The sequence below is a fragment of the Parus major genome, chromosome 2 (assembly GCF_001522545.3).
Source record: "Parus major isolate Abel chromosome 2, Parus_major1.1, whole genome shotgun sequence".
Lineage (NCBI taxonomy): Eukaryota > Metazoa > Chordata > Aves > Passeriformes > Paridae > Parus > Parus major.
The window spans coordinates 27,778,098-27,794,646 of NC_031769.1; the positions used below are offsets into that span (position 1 = coordinate 27,778,098).

General features: G+C 38.4%; 1 protein-coding gene across 5 annotated transcripts in view; it reads right to left on the minus strand.

Moving 5' to 3' along the window:
• ETV1 (ETS variant transcription factor 1) overlaps positions 1 to 4,705 on the minus strand; it is a 66,751-nt gene extending 62,046 nt beyond the window's left edge. Inside the window, exons 1-4 of one of the 5 annotated variants that reach the window (XM_015619381.3) lie at positions 4,636 to 4,705; positions 3,457 to 3,591; positions 2,573 to 2,660; positions 790 to 837 (exon numbers count right to left, since the gene is read on the minus strand). In XM_015619381.3, coding sequence (XP_015474867.1) covers positions 790 to 837; positions 2,573 to 2,660; positions 3,457 to 3,501 — 181 coding nt within the window. In that variant the 5' untranslated portion in view covers positions 3,502 to 3,591; positions 4,636 to 4,705. Of the gene's footprint in view, positions 1 to 272; positions 415 to 789; positions 838 to 1,037; positions 1,146 to 2,572; positions 2,661 to 3,456; positions 3,592 to 3,694; positions 3,755 to 4,134; positions 4,282 to 4,635 lie in introns of those variants that run through there. The other 4 variants (XM_015619380.3, XM_015619382.2, XM_033511869.1 and 1 more) reach the window with 4 other exon arrangements.
• Between the last annotated feature and the right edge of the window lie 11,844 nt (positions 4,706 to 16,549).

The window sequence follows — 16,549 nt, forward strand, 5'->3', positions numbered from 1 at the left end:
ATTCATCTCTCAACAACTACTGAAAATTCAGCTTTGCACATTATTGTTCTTAAACCTTGTCTCTTCACTAGAATATGCTCTGCAAGATTATTTGAAATACTTAAAAGAACATGCATCTGTAAAACAGTTTCTTAATCACCCGGTCCAGAATCTCATGACTACAAATACAAAGACAAAAATAACATGCAAAATATTTAAAGGTTTCTCGGGGGGGGGAAATAAAAAAAAAAGGAAAAGAAAGAAAAAGCACTAGTTAAGTATTTCATACACACCTAATGTTCTGTGTTGTGAACAAGGTGGAAAGAAGACACTTGCACTTAAATCTTGAAGCATCCCGTCCCGATGAACCCAGAGAAACTAATTTCTGCCATCAGAAAAGTACTCCACCAGAACACCAAATAATTATATGTGCTGCTGAAAAGGAAACAGCAAGCCCAGTTCTGGCTGTATGTAGTCTCTCGAGGTACAATAATATAAACCTGATCAATTGCAATTAAAATCTGAACAGAGGCTTAGAACTTGAAGTCTTGGTGCATTAGTTCTTGCCAAAAGCAGATGTGATTGTGAGCTGGAAGCAATTTCTCCTGGTAATTTGTGATGACACTGGGTAGAGCAGCCCCAGAGTCCCCAAAGACAAACTCATCAGAGGCTCTAATGTATGCATGACACATGAGGTGGCTCTTTTAGAGCTCAATTAATTGGGCTGAACATTAAGACAGCAAGTTCAGGACTTTTTTTTTCCTCTCCAGAGTTGTTTTTCCTCTTTTTACAAGCAGTTTTTTCCCTTACCTTCTGCAAGCCATGTCTCCTGTAATTGGCTCAGATCTTGAAAGAGTTCTGAAAAAGATAAAGACATGGATAAAAGACTCACACCTTTAATCTCTGAACAAGATTAAAATATGTTTAAAAATATATTTTTCCTTAAGAACAATACACATTCATTCTGTTTTGGCAGTCAAATGTAGAGAAAAAGCAGGCATTCTTAGGCATCAGTTACTGATTTTTCTAAATCTATTAATAAAAACCCAAGCACTTACTGTATTTTCAGCTCTTGAAATAATAACCAGAATCTTAACAGAGCTCTGTGGTATAAAAGGCTCATTCAGCAACACATAGAAAAGTTAAAAATCATAATATTTCTTACAGGTGAACTATTTCTTCTTACACAATTCAGGCCTCCACCTGTAAAATCTAGCCCAGATAAAGCTTGCTTGGACTTCCACAGCTCTGCCTGAGCAATAACTGAATATTTTTAATAGTAGGGTCATAACTATCATATAAAAATTCTGAAGCCATGACCTGAGATGCTGCAATAGCAAAGAGAAATGGGAAATCTTTTGTACTTCCCCTTATGTTTTACTTTGTATGACATGAGAATCACCACTATTTCCTCTATGCCCACTGTGCTACTTAAAAGCTAAAACTACCTTCCTCATGGACTGAATTTTGCAGCAGCTAATCTTTTGCAATTCACTGAAATAAGTTACTTATAAGGGGTGTAAACCAAAGCAACATTCAGCTTACTTGCAAGCCGCAGAAACTCAGATACGAAAATTCTCTTTGCTAAGACTAAGTAGGATATTTGAACTAAGAAATGGTTTATTTTTAATTTACTGTATTTTGAGAGAGACTTCCTCTTTTATGAATGCTGACAGATAGTTATTTACATATACTTAAATGACAGAGGCTATTCATTTAGCCTGTGGACTGATACCCCACAAGCACATTGGGAAATGATTTAACTGAAAATCACAAAGTTGCTTTCTTTTCAATCTACTTTTCCAGACAAGTATGGATTTTGAAGTGTGTCAGTGTGCTTTTACCCTGATAAGATTTACACAGGGGTGAGTTATAGGCCTCTCATATCTTCCTGTATGTCTTATGTACTTTCAGGGCTGTAGACACAGCATAATACAGACCTTGTAACCTAAAGAAGTGTTAACACTTATTATCAGCCTACAGTTCTCAAGCTACAATCCTGATGGCTACTGATGGGGAGCAAGTTACAAACCTTTGGCCCTCCAAAACTTTCTACCCTCTAGGCTCCCTTAATCAAAATTCCCTGGATTTTTAACCCTGTTAGTGTTATACAACAAGAAAAACAGGCCAGCAGGCACCAGAAGTCTGACTATACAGTCAAGCTGGTAAAAATCAAATCTCCACACCCACATTCTCTCCTGCTACCAGCAGTGAAGACACACCAGGGAAAAGGACATTAAAAGATGGGAAGGATGAAGAATGCCCTAAATCTGAAGAGGCCTGGTGGTGAAAAAGCCAGGTGCCATGACTTGTGTCAGATGCTGCAAAGGCTTGGCCTCAGTGCATGACATCCGTGTGCCACATGTGCACAAAATGCAACAGGGTAAGTCAAGGAAAGACTTTCAACTTTATAAATTTATTGCTTTTGCTAGTTTGTTTTGCATTAGTAAATGTAGTTTTCTTGTCTTGTTTATTCAGATTGATCTAGCTATATTTATCTCCAAAATAAATAAATAAAGAGCTCTCAAAAAGCTTCTCTGCATTAGTAAAAAAGGGAGAAGCAGGGGGGTGGGGGGGAACAACAAGCCCTCACCTTCTGAATCATGAGCCAGGTCTCTGTTAATGAATTTTCTTTTCCTGACATTTGTCGGTCTCTCATTACAGTTTCTCCCACGCGGATTCTATAAACAGGAAAGATCAGTTACTTTAAAAATCTAAGGTTTGAAATTTGGTTGGGTTTGTTTTGGGCTTTTTTTTATTTAATCAAGAATATGCAAAGTTGACATAAATTCTTTACATTTTCAAACAGGGACTTCTTGCAAGCCTTCAATTTCTAACAAAAGATATTGCTGAGCACCTAACATGCTCTAAAAGATTCCTATGTCTAAATGCAACACATTTTTATCTATCTACGTAGACATCTATTTGTACAATACATATATAACGTGCTCAAGCAGCAATACAATACCATCATATTTTTAGCATCTAAAGTATACAAACCTACACAATAGCCCATAAATCCCCATAGCATAAGATATGCAGGAGAACCCAGATAGGAAATTTTAATAGACTGCTTTGATTCCCTGTGTTACTTATAAAATTGTTTTCAAAGTCCTGAAAGAAAAAGAAAAAAAAAAAAAAAGAGAGGAAAAAAAAAGGTTAATGTTTGCCTCAACTTCATTCTTTTGAACGTTGCAGGCAAACGCAGCCAGAAACTTTGAATGCAGCTGCTGCTGCTCTCGCCTCCCTCATCCGCTAATCATGTGCATGATTTTTTAATCATCCCAAAACTGTCTTTAAAAGAACACGATGCTTTATTGCAATAACTAAGAAGATAGGCTCATCTTGCAAGCAAAGCTCCCAGATGAAGAGTTGCCCCTACAGCCGTAACAAAGCAGAGACTGTGTCTGTAAAACTCCCCCACAGAAATAAGTCGAAGTCGAGTTTATAAACACCAACTTTGAACTGATCACTCACATTGGTGACCATGTAAGGCACTTGCTGGTCATAAAATCCATCCATTCTGCAGCTCTTCCACGAGTCTTAGCTCAGTGTTTTTATTTACTGGGCATTTGATCTGGAGATTTCCTCGGGATCTGGACTCCAATCAGCCTAGAGGGGAATACAAGATGGCTTTTAGATTTAAAAAAAAAAAAAAAAAAAAAAAAAAAAAAAAAAAAGAGGCAGCATGAATGAACTGCTTGCATTTGCATACCTAATTAACCTCAAAGAGTCCCATTCATAAAAACAACCCTCCCTTCTCTGCCTTCACCTGGGTTACACGCTCCTGCCAGCAAAGCGCGGAGCAGAAGCACTCCGCGGCGGCGGCAGCCGGCGGGGCGGGAGGCAGGGCTTTATTTACACTGCGCGCCGCGCCCGCGGGCGATCCGCGCCGGCGGCAGCCCCGGTTCTCGCAAGCGTGCGGCCAACTCGTAATGGCGAACGCGGGGCTGGCCGCGCACCTCACGGCACGGCGGCGGCGGCCGCGCACTCAGCGCTCCCTCACACACACACACACACACACCCCGACACACACACAACACGGCCCCCCCGCCCCGCGCACCGGCCACCTTCTCCCACAGGATCGCTCCCGCAGCCCCACCGCCGCCGCGCAATCCCGCGGGGCGCCGGGCAAAGTTGCGGGGGAAGACCCACCTGAAGGCCACGCGCGGCGATCGGCTGCAAAAAATTCCCTCCAAATTTAATAAAAACATTAATTATTCCCCGGCACTTCCCCCTTGGAAGCCGCGAGCGCCACTGACAGAGCTCAATCCCGTGGTTTTTCCTCTCCTCCTCCTCCAGGGGCCCCCGAGCCGCGCCGGCGGATCCCCGCCGCCCATTGGCTCCCCGCGCCCCCCGCCGGATCGCCGGATCGCCGCGCGCCCGCCCGCCCCCGGCCCCGGCCCCGGCCCCGCGGGGGGCGACGCCCGCCGCTGCCCCGAGCCGGCCGAGCGCGGCGGCACTCGGCGCCCGGCGGGATCCTGCCGCGGGCACGCCGCGTCCCCTACGCCCCCGCGGGTGGCAAGGCAACCCCTTCCATTCACAAAAAAAAGAGAAATTGATTTAAAGTAAAAGTTTCGCCTCCCTGACTCTGCGAAGCAAAGCACGCACACACACACACACACACAGGTGAGGGCGGCGAGAGACACTTCGTACCGTTTTGTCCGGAGCTGGTGGCATCCCAGAGCTCATGGTTGTTCTAGGTTTGGGTGTTTTGTTGAGAGTTTTTGGTTTGCGGTTTTGGGGTGGGTGTTTTTGTTTTTTTTTTTTTTTTTTTTTTCCCCCTCGTTGAATCATAGAAAGCAATTTTTATTTCTGCGAGGATGACATAATTTCTAAGTTTTTTTTGACAGAACTTGGCAGCACCCATACACCAAATCTAGGGGAATTTCTGGTGTAGTTGTGCCAGGACCTACTAAGTTCAGGAGCTCTGAGGACTCCTCTAAGAAAGCAAACTTTCTGTTCTTTGGACAGAGTGGCTGTTGGAAGGCTGTGTCCAAAAACTCTTGCCTTTTTGAACTGCAAAGATGCACAAAAGCAGATTGTGTGGCTTCGTAACAGCTATATTTGACCTCTCTTTGAGCAGTAAATTCCAGGTATCACGGCACAGGTGTAAATTTAGGTATTCATGATGCTGTCTCACTGTGAGATACAAAGTTTCAGGTTTCTATGATCTGATGTAGTTCAGCATTTACCAAGTAAAGCCCCAAAGCCAGCAAGTCCAACTTCTCACTCAGCCCTTTCTGAGGGCTCACTTTATAACTAATGGTGTAAAGCCAACTAAAGAAACTTGCTTTTGCATTATTTCCCTGTGGTGGTTTTAACAATATCCAGGTTACTTCTTCTGTACTACTTTGTTTCAAAAACTATAATTGTTTCATTACCCTCTATTCTGGAGAACATATTACTCTCTGCCACAACACTTTGATTGTCCTCCTTTCTGATCTCACTACACATACTCACTGGTCCAGTCCTGCTGAGGAAGAGGGAAGCACCATGTTTTTCCACCACTCCTGTCCTTCCCACATGGCCTTCCAAGAAACTAATGTTATTCTAAATATAAAAACCTATGATAATTTCTCTTCTTGATCAAGTCTCTCAGTTGCTGTTCCTTTAAGCCACCTTTGTGATGAAATAATTGGTAATTCTACCCCCCACCATGGGCAGCTCTCATGACACCAGACTGGACAAAGCCGCATCCAGCCTGGCCTTGAACACTGCCAGGGATGGGGCATTCACAGTTTCTCTAAGGAGGCCATCATTTTCTTATTTATATCCGTACTCAGACTGGAGTAGCTGCTCAGCTTATGGGAAGGCCGTGGCTACACATATGACCCTGGGAAGCAAGTGGCAATTTAACCCCTGAATGAGCAGAGCTGATGAAGCTATTTTCTCCAGCTGACCACCCCATCCCACTGGATGGATATCTTGAGACACTCATCAAACAGCTCCCAAAGCTTTACCACATATTGTTCTAAAGCAAGATCAATAATGGATTTTCTTATCTTTAAACAGTGCACTAAAAATTGTTGGTGTGTCAGACAGCCAAGGTAATTAAACCAACATCAAGCCAATTTTCCAAAGTTACCTCAGAGCCATCACATTTTAGGTATAGCCTGTGAAATTCACACAGCTGTGTCCCACCTTGCACTTCCTTACATCCCAACCTGCACCTTACGAAGTCTGGCACAGCCCTGTGGCCACCTTCCAGCACACACACCACCCCCACTCCATGCACACAGGTTTGGCATCCTGCTTTACTGAGCCGTAGGAGGCTGACACTCAGCAAACAGCCGAGCTCTCTGTGGTCTCGGCTGGGCTGTAACTCCAAGGGAAGCTGTGCAATAAATGCATCCTGTCAGGAGAAGCACTGTACTGCTTGCTGTTCCTTCTCATGCCACACATCTTTTCCCCTCCTCCTCCCTCTCTGGCCCTGTTACACATGCTAGGGAGAAGAGTGAAGCTGTTTCGAAGCCCTCTTTATCCTCATCTTTGTTCATCCACTGTTCTCAGGGGCACTCAGAAAAACTTCATTAACTATTAAGAGGAAGATGCTGTAGTTCTGTGTGCTGAATTGCCATTTTGGGTTGTCATCAGTCATAACTGTCTCATATGTTAACTGGTGAAGGCATAGTAATTACTTTGTAATTTTACATGTCTGTTCAAAATTCTTACAACTTTTCAGTTTTCTAGTAAAGTTTTTATGTTTTAACTACTCTTCTTAGAGTAGTTAAAACGTAACTACTATTAATAGTACCACACATTAAATATATTTTCTTTTTAAATAATCCTTTTAGAAACTGAAAAATTCACTTCAAAATAATTTCCAATTTTAGTTGAAAAGATGAAAGTTTTTTACCAAATTGAAAATATCCAAAAAAGTGCTGAATTTATTTTAAGAAATTATTTTAAAATCAACTTTTCTAATAACACTGCTTTAGAAATAAAAGACTAGTTCTCTTTTACAGACATGTTCAAATACACTATAAAGTTTTACTAAATATTGAAAATTATATATTATTTCCATTTCCTAGTGGTAATATATACTTCACACATTTATTTGAAAGAGGACAATTAAATACGTATTTTCTGTTCAATTTGACACACTGTGGAGCTAAAAATACTTGCTGTAATGTACAAAATGAAAGTAAATCCAGACAGAGCAAAGAGATGATTCAATAAATACTGTTTTCTTTTGGAAATGTAAGAAGAGTTTAAGCACATTTTCAAATAAAAAATAAACCATCATAGTCCATATGATAAAATCTAAGTTCAATATTAAAAAAAAAATTGCTTGATAACAAAACAGAGAAATATGCTCAAAAATACTTTATGATAAAAAAATAAACCTTTTGGACATCTTCATAAAATTATGCTTGTACCAAAGAAAATCCTTCAGAAAAAGGATAGTCGCAATTGGAGCATAATATGCAGGTACATTTCAAAACTAAGTTAAAAATCTTACTAGTTTTTTGAAATTCATTTGCTTTATCCATTCCTTCCAGGCATTCCCCCAGTAAACTTTGATGTCATTGATGGGCCTGACAGACAATGAAATGGATGCCCTCCATCCAAACTATTGAGCAGCAACTTTTAAAACATTGTCCATAGAAGACTCATTAAAATAACAAATACATATATGACTGACTACAGCAAATCCATGAAAACCTAATGAGATTTCTGTCTGGTAAATTAACCCTTGACCACGTTTTAACCTCCTGGTGCTGACTCTTTAAGAAGTTTAACGGTGCTTATTTTATCATGATGTTAGTGTCATATAACAAAAAAGCACATAACAGCAAAATTAAAAAGAAAAAAAAAGAGAAATTAATAGCGTAGATACTTGCCCAACATTATATAACACCTTTGTTTCAAATGCAGCATCAAGGACTAAACCTTAAATCAGGAAAAAGGAACATACCAGTAGGAAGCAAAAAAAATGGTGATTCTATTTGTATGTGAGACTGTGAGATGTGGAATTAAAAGTACATGGTAACAAGTATCTCCAATGAAAAAAGGAAAGAAAACAACAGATTAATCACAGTTTGACTATATGAATTAACAGCACATTGCATATGTCATTGTCATTTAGACCTAGTATTACAAACCTAGAGACCTCCATAACCAACTGCATTTCAATATCCATTTACCTGGTAATGCAATGCAGGGCAATTTTAGGAAAACTTCCATGTACTAGAAAACTATGCTACACACAAAACTAAAATTAAAATATTTCACAAAGAGTGCAAAAAATTAAACGTCCAGACAAATTTTTTTGCAGTGTGTGTCAACCATATCCTGAGCTCCAGGAAGAAGTACGGCCAGAACTCAAAGGAGGTTCTTCCCCTCTGCTCTCTTCTTGGGAGACCTCACCTGGAATACTGCATCCAGCTCTGAGGCCCCCAAAATAAAAAAGATGTAGACTTGGTGCGGGCTACTAAATCGATCATAGGATTGGAGAACCTGTCATATGAGGACAGACTGAGACTTGGAGTTGTTCCTCCTGAAGTAGAGAAGGCTCCAGGGAGAGAGACCTTATAACACCCTTCAGCACATAAAGAGGCCTACGAGAGAAAGGGAGGGAGAGTTTTTACAAGGGCATACAGTGACAGAACAAGGTAGGAAGAGTTTTAAATTGAAAGAGGGCTGCTTTAGATTAGATTTTAGGAAGAAATTGCCTCATCACTGTGAGGGTGATGAGGCACTAGAACAAGTTTTGCAGAGATGTTATGGATATCCTATTCCTGGAAGTGTCCAAGACCAGGTTGGACAGAACTCTGAGTAACCTGTTCTGGTGGAAGGTGTCCCTGTCTATGCAGGGAGGTTGGAACTAGATAACCTTTAAGGCCTAGTCCAAGCCAAACCATTCCATGATTCTATGAAAGATGAAAAGTTAAGTTTAATAATATTTTCAGCCTTCATCATAACAAAGACTTCAAAGTATAAAAGCCTTAGAAAGGAGAAGGCTTGGCAATTCATTTAGAGCACTGGCCCAGTTGCTCGAGCAGGGTAACCCCAGTATTGTTCTGGATCTCCTAGTGGTCTTCTGGGTAGTTCCTACAAAGGCAACCTCTGTCACCTCACTGGGGTTTTCGTGCCTATAAAGTGAGATACTGAGCATTGAGTTCTTAACTTGAGAAGTACTGTTGACAATAAGAGTCTATTACTCTTGATTGTGGAGATACTGGGTGCATCTAGCTGCTTGGATTGTCCTAATTTAGCTCCTTCTGAACCATTGAGGAGTAAAAATGCTACTCATGTGTATGAATTTCAATTAATTAAATTGAAATTACTACACAACAGGAGTGAATCATCTATAACTCTGAATCAATGATCAGGATGAATTCTCAGCTCTCTGTGCCAATACAACCAAAGCATCAAGCAGTCCTCTAGTCCAAAATACTAAAGAACCACTGAAATGATTTTTTGACTGAGTTATATAAATCATCTTAATCCCATCACAATAATACTCATTTTCTTACCAACTGAGAAAATAAAAAGAAAAATTATACTAGTCCAGAACCTAGTATGGCAATGTATGAATCACTGGAATAACAAACCAAGTTAAAACATGTAAATGTAAATTGCAATAGGTTCTTGCAGGGTCAGTGGAGTTTCCAGGTTTCTCTCCTTGCAATTAAATTAATGAAATGGCCAGCCATGATAAAGTGATAATGAAGTAGCCTAGAAGTCAATTGAATATCAGGACAGTAAAAGAATTTGTGCATAATCTCACAGATGGCTTTAATTTGCATGTCCTCCTGTACAGATACCACGAGAGAATGGTGCAAACACTCCAGAATCCTTCACATATTTTATGTGAGATTTCTGCCCCACTATAGTTCATAGAGATTGTAGAAAACCTCAAATCTCCTGGTGCAGTTGCAGTCTAAGGCAAACATGAAGCAAGGAACAGGAAGAGAAATGCTTAAAGATTGTGTTTACTAAGTTTGCTGGAAAATCTCTTGTTTAGAAGTTGTTCAGTGCACATTAAATGGTTTTGGTCATCCTTTAAGCCCTCCTGAAACCCAGAAGACACAAAGATGATACAACGTGCCCTTTCAGAATTACAGACTCTCACTCCAAATCACTATTGGACATGCTCAGAGCTTGAGCACAGATATTAACACAGCAGCAAGGGGTCTGTAGGAAAAAGCAATGCCATTTATTAAATGAGTGGTTATCATGACAAACCAAACAAGCTTGTGGAGTCAAAGAAGGGCCTTAAGCCTATTTCCTTTTTTTTAACTGTACCAACCGGGTTTTTTAAAAATACGACCCCTCTCAACAATAGTACATTTATGAATTTTAGTAGTTACAGCAATAATCAAAACTGTTATTATAAGTAGGCAACAGCTACATTGATATTATACCATAGATATGTACATTTGAAATTATGAACATATCAGCATTGGGACCTAGCCATCCATTTCCACCTGTGTACCATCCTTAAGCCCCAGTGCCTGCATACAACACATGAGTATTCCAAGACAAGCAACTCAAGAGTCGAGGAAAAGGGACAAAATCTAAACACAGCTCCATTCACATAAAATGACAAGATACTGAAAAGCAGGTGTTGGTTATTAATAGAAGTAAAATTAAAAGACAGAGAATAGTATTTCTTAGGGTTTTTTAAGTAGCAAAGACCTAGTAAAGATGATAAAAGAACCAAAATAAATCAAGACCTTAATTGAAAAGCACATTGTAAATGTTGTTTCAGAGGCAAACCCTGCCCCAGTCTCCAGTTAATTAGCAAGTGACTTTGCTATTTAAGAGGCTGAAGCATGCATGTGTTGCCATTGGTGTTCAGGCGAAGAATTATTTTTTTGTGACCATTTGCAGTAGGGCAAATATTTTGTTATAGAGTAGATAACATAGGAGAAACTGACTATGTTAACTTCCGTGAAGAGAATGAGATCATATGCATTATGTTCTCACTTTTGCCATATTTAATATGGTCTCTATTTTTAGTTGCTGAGAATACCAACCTTTGTAGCAGGGCTTTGTTGTACCTGTGAAGGTGCTGAATAAAGATGGTGGTCTCTGCCCTAGAGAGCAGAGGTGTTTGTTCATCAAAACAGAAATGAAAATGTGCTCTCCCTTTCACCCAAACCCAGTACTCTTGAGAGGCAGAGGTAAGAAAATAGACAGTAGCCATGTGTCACTTCTATCTGTGCCTAGCAGATGTATTTTAAATTAGAAGTTTTAAAGCAGCATTTGAAAGAACACAATATATGAGGTTCTTGAGCTTTCCAAGAGAACTTTTCCCATCCAAAGCAAGAAGTAAGATGAAAATGTGGGGCACTGCAGGCTGTCATTAATGCTTTTGTGGCTATTATAACTATTAGAGAGCTACCTAGACCAACCAATCTCACACTCTAGCTAAACTGTATTGCAAAGAGCCAAAGATGGGATGCATCTATAAAAGGTGTTTGAGGAAAGCATGGAAATTGGGAGGGGATAGCAGTACAGACAAGGAGCTAGTCCTTGATAGCACTGCATGGCACACGCAGGCAAAGATGCCAAAAGAGAAAATGAAGTTCAGATACAAGAAAACTGTAAGTAGACAGTGACTGGGTAAAACCAATGTTTGCAAGGTGTAGATCAAGGACTAAACAGCTATGTTGAGTCATGTGATAAGTAAATTCTTCCCTGGAAGAAAATGCAAGATAGGAAAAAAAATATAAACAAAAACTGGAGACTAAAATCATATGTATAGGTGTAATAGGATGTTCAGCAACTATAGATCAGAGTCCCACCAGACAAATTGTGCAAGTCTTCACAGAAATACAAAATGCCACAAAGGAGATATCATTTGAACCCTTAGAATTATAAAACACAGAACATTTAGAAGCAGGAAGCGATCTTTTCATTCAGTGAATTTAATGCGCTTAAAAACTTGTATTTGCACCTCCCAAAACCTGTTCACAAGACAGGAAAGAATAATTACACCTGTTTTTCAAAAAAGGAAAATTAGGCTCTTGAGAGTATACCAAGGATCAATAATAGAGACAAACGTTGCATGCTGGGAGGATTTCAGTAATATTCCAGGACTTCATTTCTTCTTTGACCTAACTATATTGGGTCACCAAACTCTGCTGTGATGTTAGAGGCTTCTTCCACATAGAGTGCTCAAGGTTACCATTATTCACAATTTTGCAATTCATTAGTTTTCAGTATTTGAAAAAGAGGGGAGAAGGGAAGAACATGCAATCTTTGAATGTTAGGATTTTCATTTTTGAAAGTATTATGTTTTAATAAGACACTAAGTTACTGGTTTGTATTTCATTTTGTCATAAAGTTTTCTTTTTCCTATTTTGAAGAATAAATATTTTAAAGTGTCCCACATTCATTCAATCAATCAAACAAGAAAGGAACTGAAAGCAGGAGATGGAATTCAAGCCCTGATATATGTGACAAGGGCCAAATGGGACAAATATGCTTTAATTCCACCTGCAACTGCTGCTGTTACTGCTACAGGTCCACCGTAGGGAAGCAAGCAAGGTAAAATGATTGCAGGTTAAAGGAAGCTGCCAAGCTCTTGCCCTCTGGAATATAGTGCCATGAATTAACGCAATTTTAGGCTTTTCAGGACTGTAGAACCAGTAGAAGAATTCTCTAGTCATTTTCTATTAATGCATATTAAAAAATCGGTTTTATAACTAAAATAAGACATCTTCTACAAACTGTCTGCTTCCTTATTAAGCAAACAGCACTTGTACTGTCCCAAAGAGCAAGAACGATTCTTGTAGCATAGTGACATTCTGTAGTCATATCTTCCTTTCTAACACACTGCAGGCTGAAAAAAGTTACTGTAAATTTGAAAAATATTTTTTACATAAGAAACTCTCATAAGCCATTCTGCTCCATCTATTTCCTTGTGCATATTATTCTGCCTATTAATTCTGATCATAAAAAGTATAATGTAGAGCAGAGATTTTGAAGACAGAGTCTGTACAACATCCTATTTTGTCTTAAAGGAGGAGATGGGATCCTGAAAAATCTTCCACTGATCTTATTTACTCTTTACTTTTTGTAACTTTTTATTTGGTCTCTGTATTTCTTAGGTTAGCATAGTATTAAATTGGGTGGTACCTACTCCACATACAAGTTTGGTAACATCACAGACCAAAGTTTAAAAAAAACTGAAGGGTTTTTTGGTGAGGGTCAGAGTGTCTTCAGGAAAAAAAGTACTACTGTGAAAAAAGATCCACAGAAGCAGATGCTTTTAAAATGTCATGCATAGGCGCAGCAAGGATTGCACAAAGTCCAGGATTTTTGCAAAGGAGTGTTAAAATAATGCAAAATAATAATAACAACAACAACCACCAGTTAAACAAATGCCAGTCAGTCTGAATGGAAATTTTCAGTTGAGCAGAATTTCAGCAATGGAATGACAGAACAGAGACCAAAGGAATTGCCATTCATTTGCTTCTGTTTCAAACTCATATCTAGCTTGAGAAAGAGGGAAGGACAAGAAATAAACATCTCTAAGAAAAAGCAATATAAAAGTTACAGTTTATGTTTGATAGGACACAGAGTATTTAATTACATTATTCCACTAACCTAAGATTTAAAACAAAGAAATCATATTTGGCTTTTGAACATAATAGGCTTGACTGACATTCCTTTTTCCAGTTTTGGTTTGGGTTCATCTTTATTTTTTGCAGTTTTAGTTTAGATTTTTATTTATTATAATTCTAAGTTTAGGTCTCTTTCAGTGTTAAATGCTATGCTTATTTTTCTTTTTAAATTTAGAGGCCTGTACTACAGTTTGAAATGGAAATTAATGAAATTCCTGACAAATCGTGCTCTGGCAGGAAATGTTGGAATCCCATTGTGAACAGGGCCAGAATACATTTAAAAAGAAATAAAAAAATCTTCTCATTCACTTAGAATCCAGTGCAGATAAGAACAGAAGCTCAGATTGACATAAAATTCCCCAGATTGTAGATTTTTCTCAGAAAAACCCAAATAATAAAAGGCTTCTTATATCTAAGATTACAGTCTCTGCAATCTGGTACTTTATTCAGGATGTTGAATCTTTACATTATCATCTCTATGCTTTTGATGATAGCCTAAAGAAGAAAGATGTTTTCTACTCGCATTTTACAAAGGAAAGCTCAAATTTACTAAGCACAGTCCCCTGAGTCACTGTGATTTTTTTTCCCCTTGAGATAAGGAAGATAAAAATGAAAATATACTTGAGTTATGGAGTTTTTTGCTTGCTTTCTTCTAATGACAATCTGTTTTACCAACTCTGATTACGATATTTAATTGTGTAAATCCAATTAATTGCACAAGAAATGTACCAAGTTTTTGACGGCTGGCACTTTACTACAAGTCAAAGGAAAACAATCCAAAGAGGGCTTCTAAGTTGATATAATAGTTTTGTCGCCATATAGTCTGGGCTGGATGCCATTCTTTACCCTTACCTTTTACCCTTAAGGTATCGTAAAAGGGTGTCAAAATATTAATTTCAAAAGCTAAAAGGTACTGGATGAAAATTCCCTTTGCCTCCCTGAGAAGTCCATGTCATGACCATAAACATGACATAGATGACATAGATGAAAAGAAGAAGTAATATACATAAACAAGCATCTATGCACATAGCCAGACCTAAAATCACTCAAAAGATAAATATTCCACTCATAGCTCTAATTTTAGGATAAAGAGATGTACATGACATATATTGGTTAGTTTGACAGAATATTCTTGGGCAATGCTCAAAAACAAGCAATAAGGGAATTGTTACAGCTGTGCATAATGCAATTCAGTCAAGTTACTTAAAAATACCATGAACAAATTACAATGGCAAAAAGAGAAAATATTCAAGTATTTTGGCTGAATCACATAGTAAAAAATATGGATGACCATAAAATACATATATATATTCTCGTTTAATACTGCACCCACACCAGCATATATAAAAAGGTAGCAAACCAAACCTTGAAAAACTAAAGAAAATGTAATTAACAATTATTTTTCCAAAATAGGTGTTACCTCTTAGAGATGCCCAATGTCTGGGGTGCTGGCCTAATTTCTAGTAGTAAATAGTACAGTTACAAAGGATAATTGAAGTATTGTTTCTCTAATTGTTTTAACTGCCATCCTTAATTAGGAAAGAGCAACTGTAGGCTGCACAGATTTATTTTTTAGACCACAGGTTACCAAAAAAAAAAAAAAAAAGTCAGTGCCTATAAAATTCCTTCAATACCTTTAGCAAAGGGATGTGATTTCACCCTATACCACCTGGCTTGAATTCTTCAGAAGGCACCTGATAATACAGAAATAGTTTCTGCATTAAGTAGCTCAGGTTCTTCAGTAGTCTTTCCATTTCACTTTGCTGCAACAGTGTAGTAGGTAAAGACTATTATAGATAGCTTACTATAACTTCTAAGGGTTTCTAATTTATCCTGTGGCTGTTTCTAGCAATAGTTCTTTTATTGCATGTGATGCTGTCAGCTAAATGTGATTTAGTAGGTTGTGCAGCCTATCAGACTTTGAAACTCATTTAGAAAGCCCTTATCAGAGCTTAAATTCAGAGTTTTCTCCTGGAACCATGAGCATGTCCCTAAACAGAGCTAAGAAAGACCAAATACATGTGGCCTTGTCTTTAAAAAACCCCAAACAAATGAAAATACATCATCTTGTAGGGAACTGAGCACTTCAGGGAAATGCTGGAAAGGCAACTCAAAGAAGTGCCCACACTGTGCCTTTAAAAAGTAGCAGTTTATATTAGGTTTAATATAGCAGTGAAATCTGTGCTGCCAGTACTGGCTGACAAACATCTCTCAGCTTTTCCAAGAGGAACATGCCTATGGGAAGAGTGCAGTTGACTCTTGATGAGCATTTAGGCTTGGGCTTCTGAGCAAAGACTGTCAACATGAAATGTACTCTTGCCAACTATAGTGGTGCTTTTGCAAGACCACTAAACACAATTTCTTTTTTCTGTCTGATTATAGCATTTTTGAATTTTTCTTGCTTTCCATATGGATATCATCTGCTGTTCTGAATGCTTAATAGTGTAATATAACAGGAGCATGTTCAGAAGACCTCTCTTATCTGTACCAACATCTCCAGAAGCAACTCTTGTGAAAATACTACACATCACATTAGGATGAAACACTAAACATAACTCACCTCATCATGAATACAAAATCATATTCATCCTATTTATCACTTTTACGATAAATTAATGAATACCAAGAAGGAAAAAAAAAAAGCTTTCTTGCTTACTTAGACTAATGATGATAGTGTCACATTCTACTTATTAATAGCAGGGGGTTCTAATAGTCAAATAGTAACCATTATTGTAAAAGAGAGATCTATTAGAAGTGTTAAATATCAAACAAGCAACATCTAACACCCCTGAAGATAAGATCTGGAAAACTGCAAGAGCTGATCAATTCACTCAATAGTCATCAGAGTCATCAGCAGGTTTTCAACATGACATGGGAGGATGGTCTCAGTTTTCTTTATATACATATATATATATATTCATAAGAAATACAGTTTAGGGAATTTTTAAGAAATTAAGAATTTAAGGAAAAAAAGGCTAAGAATCTAA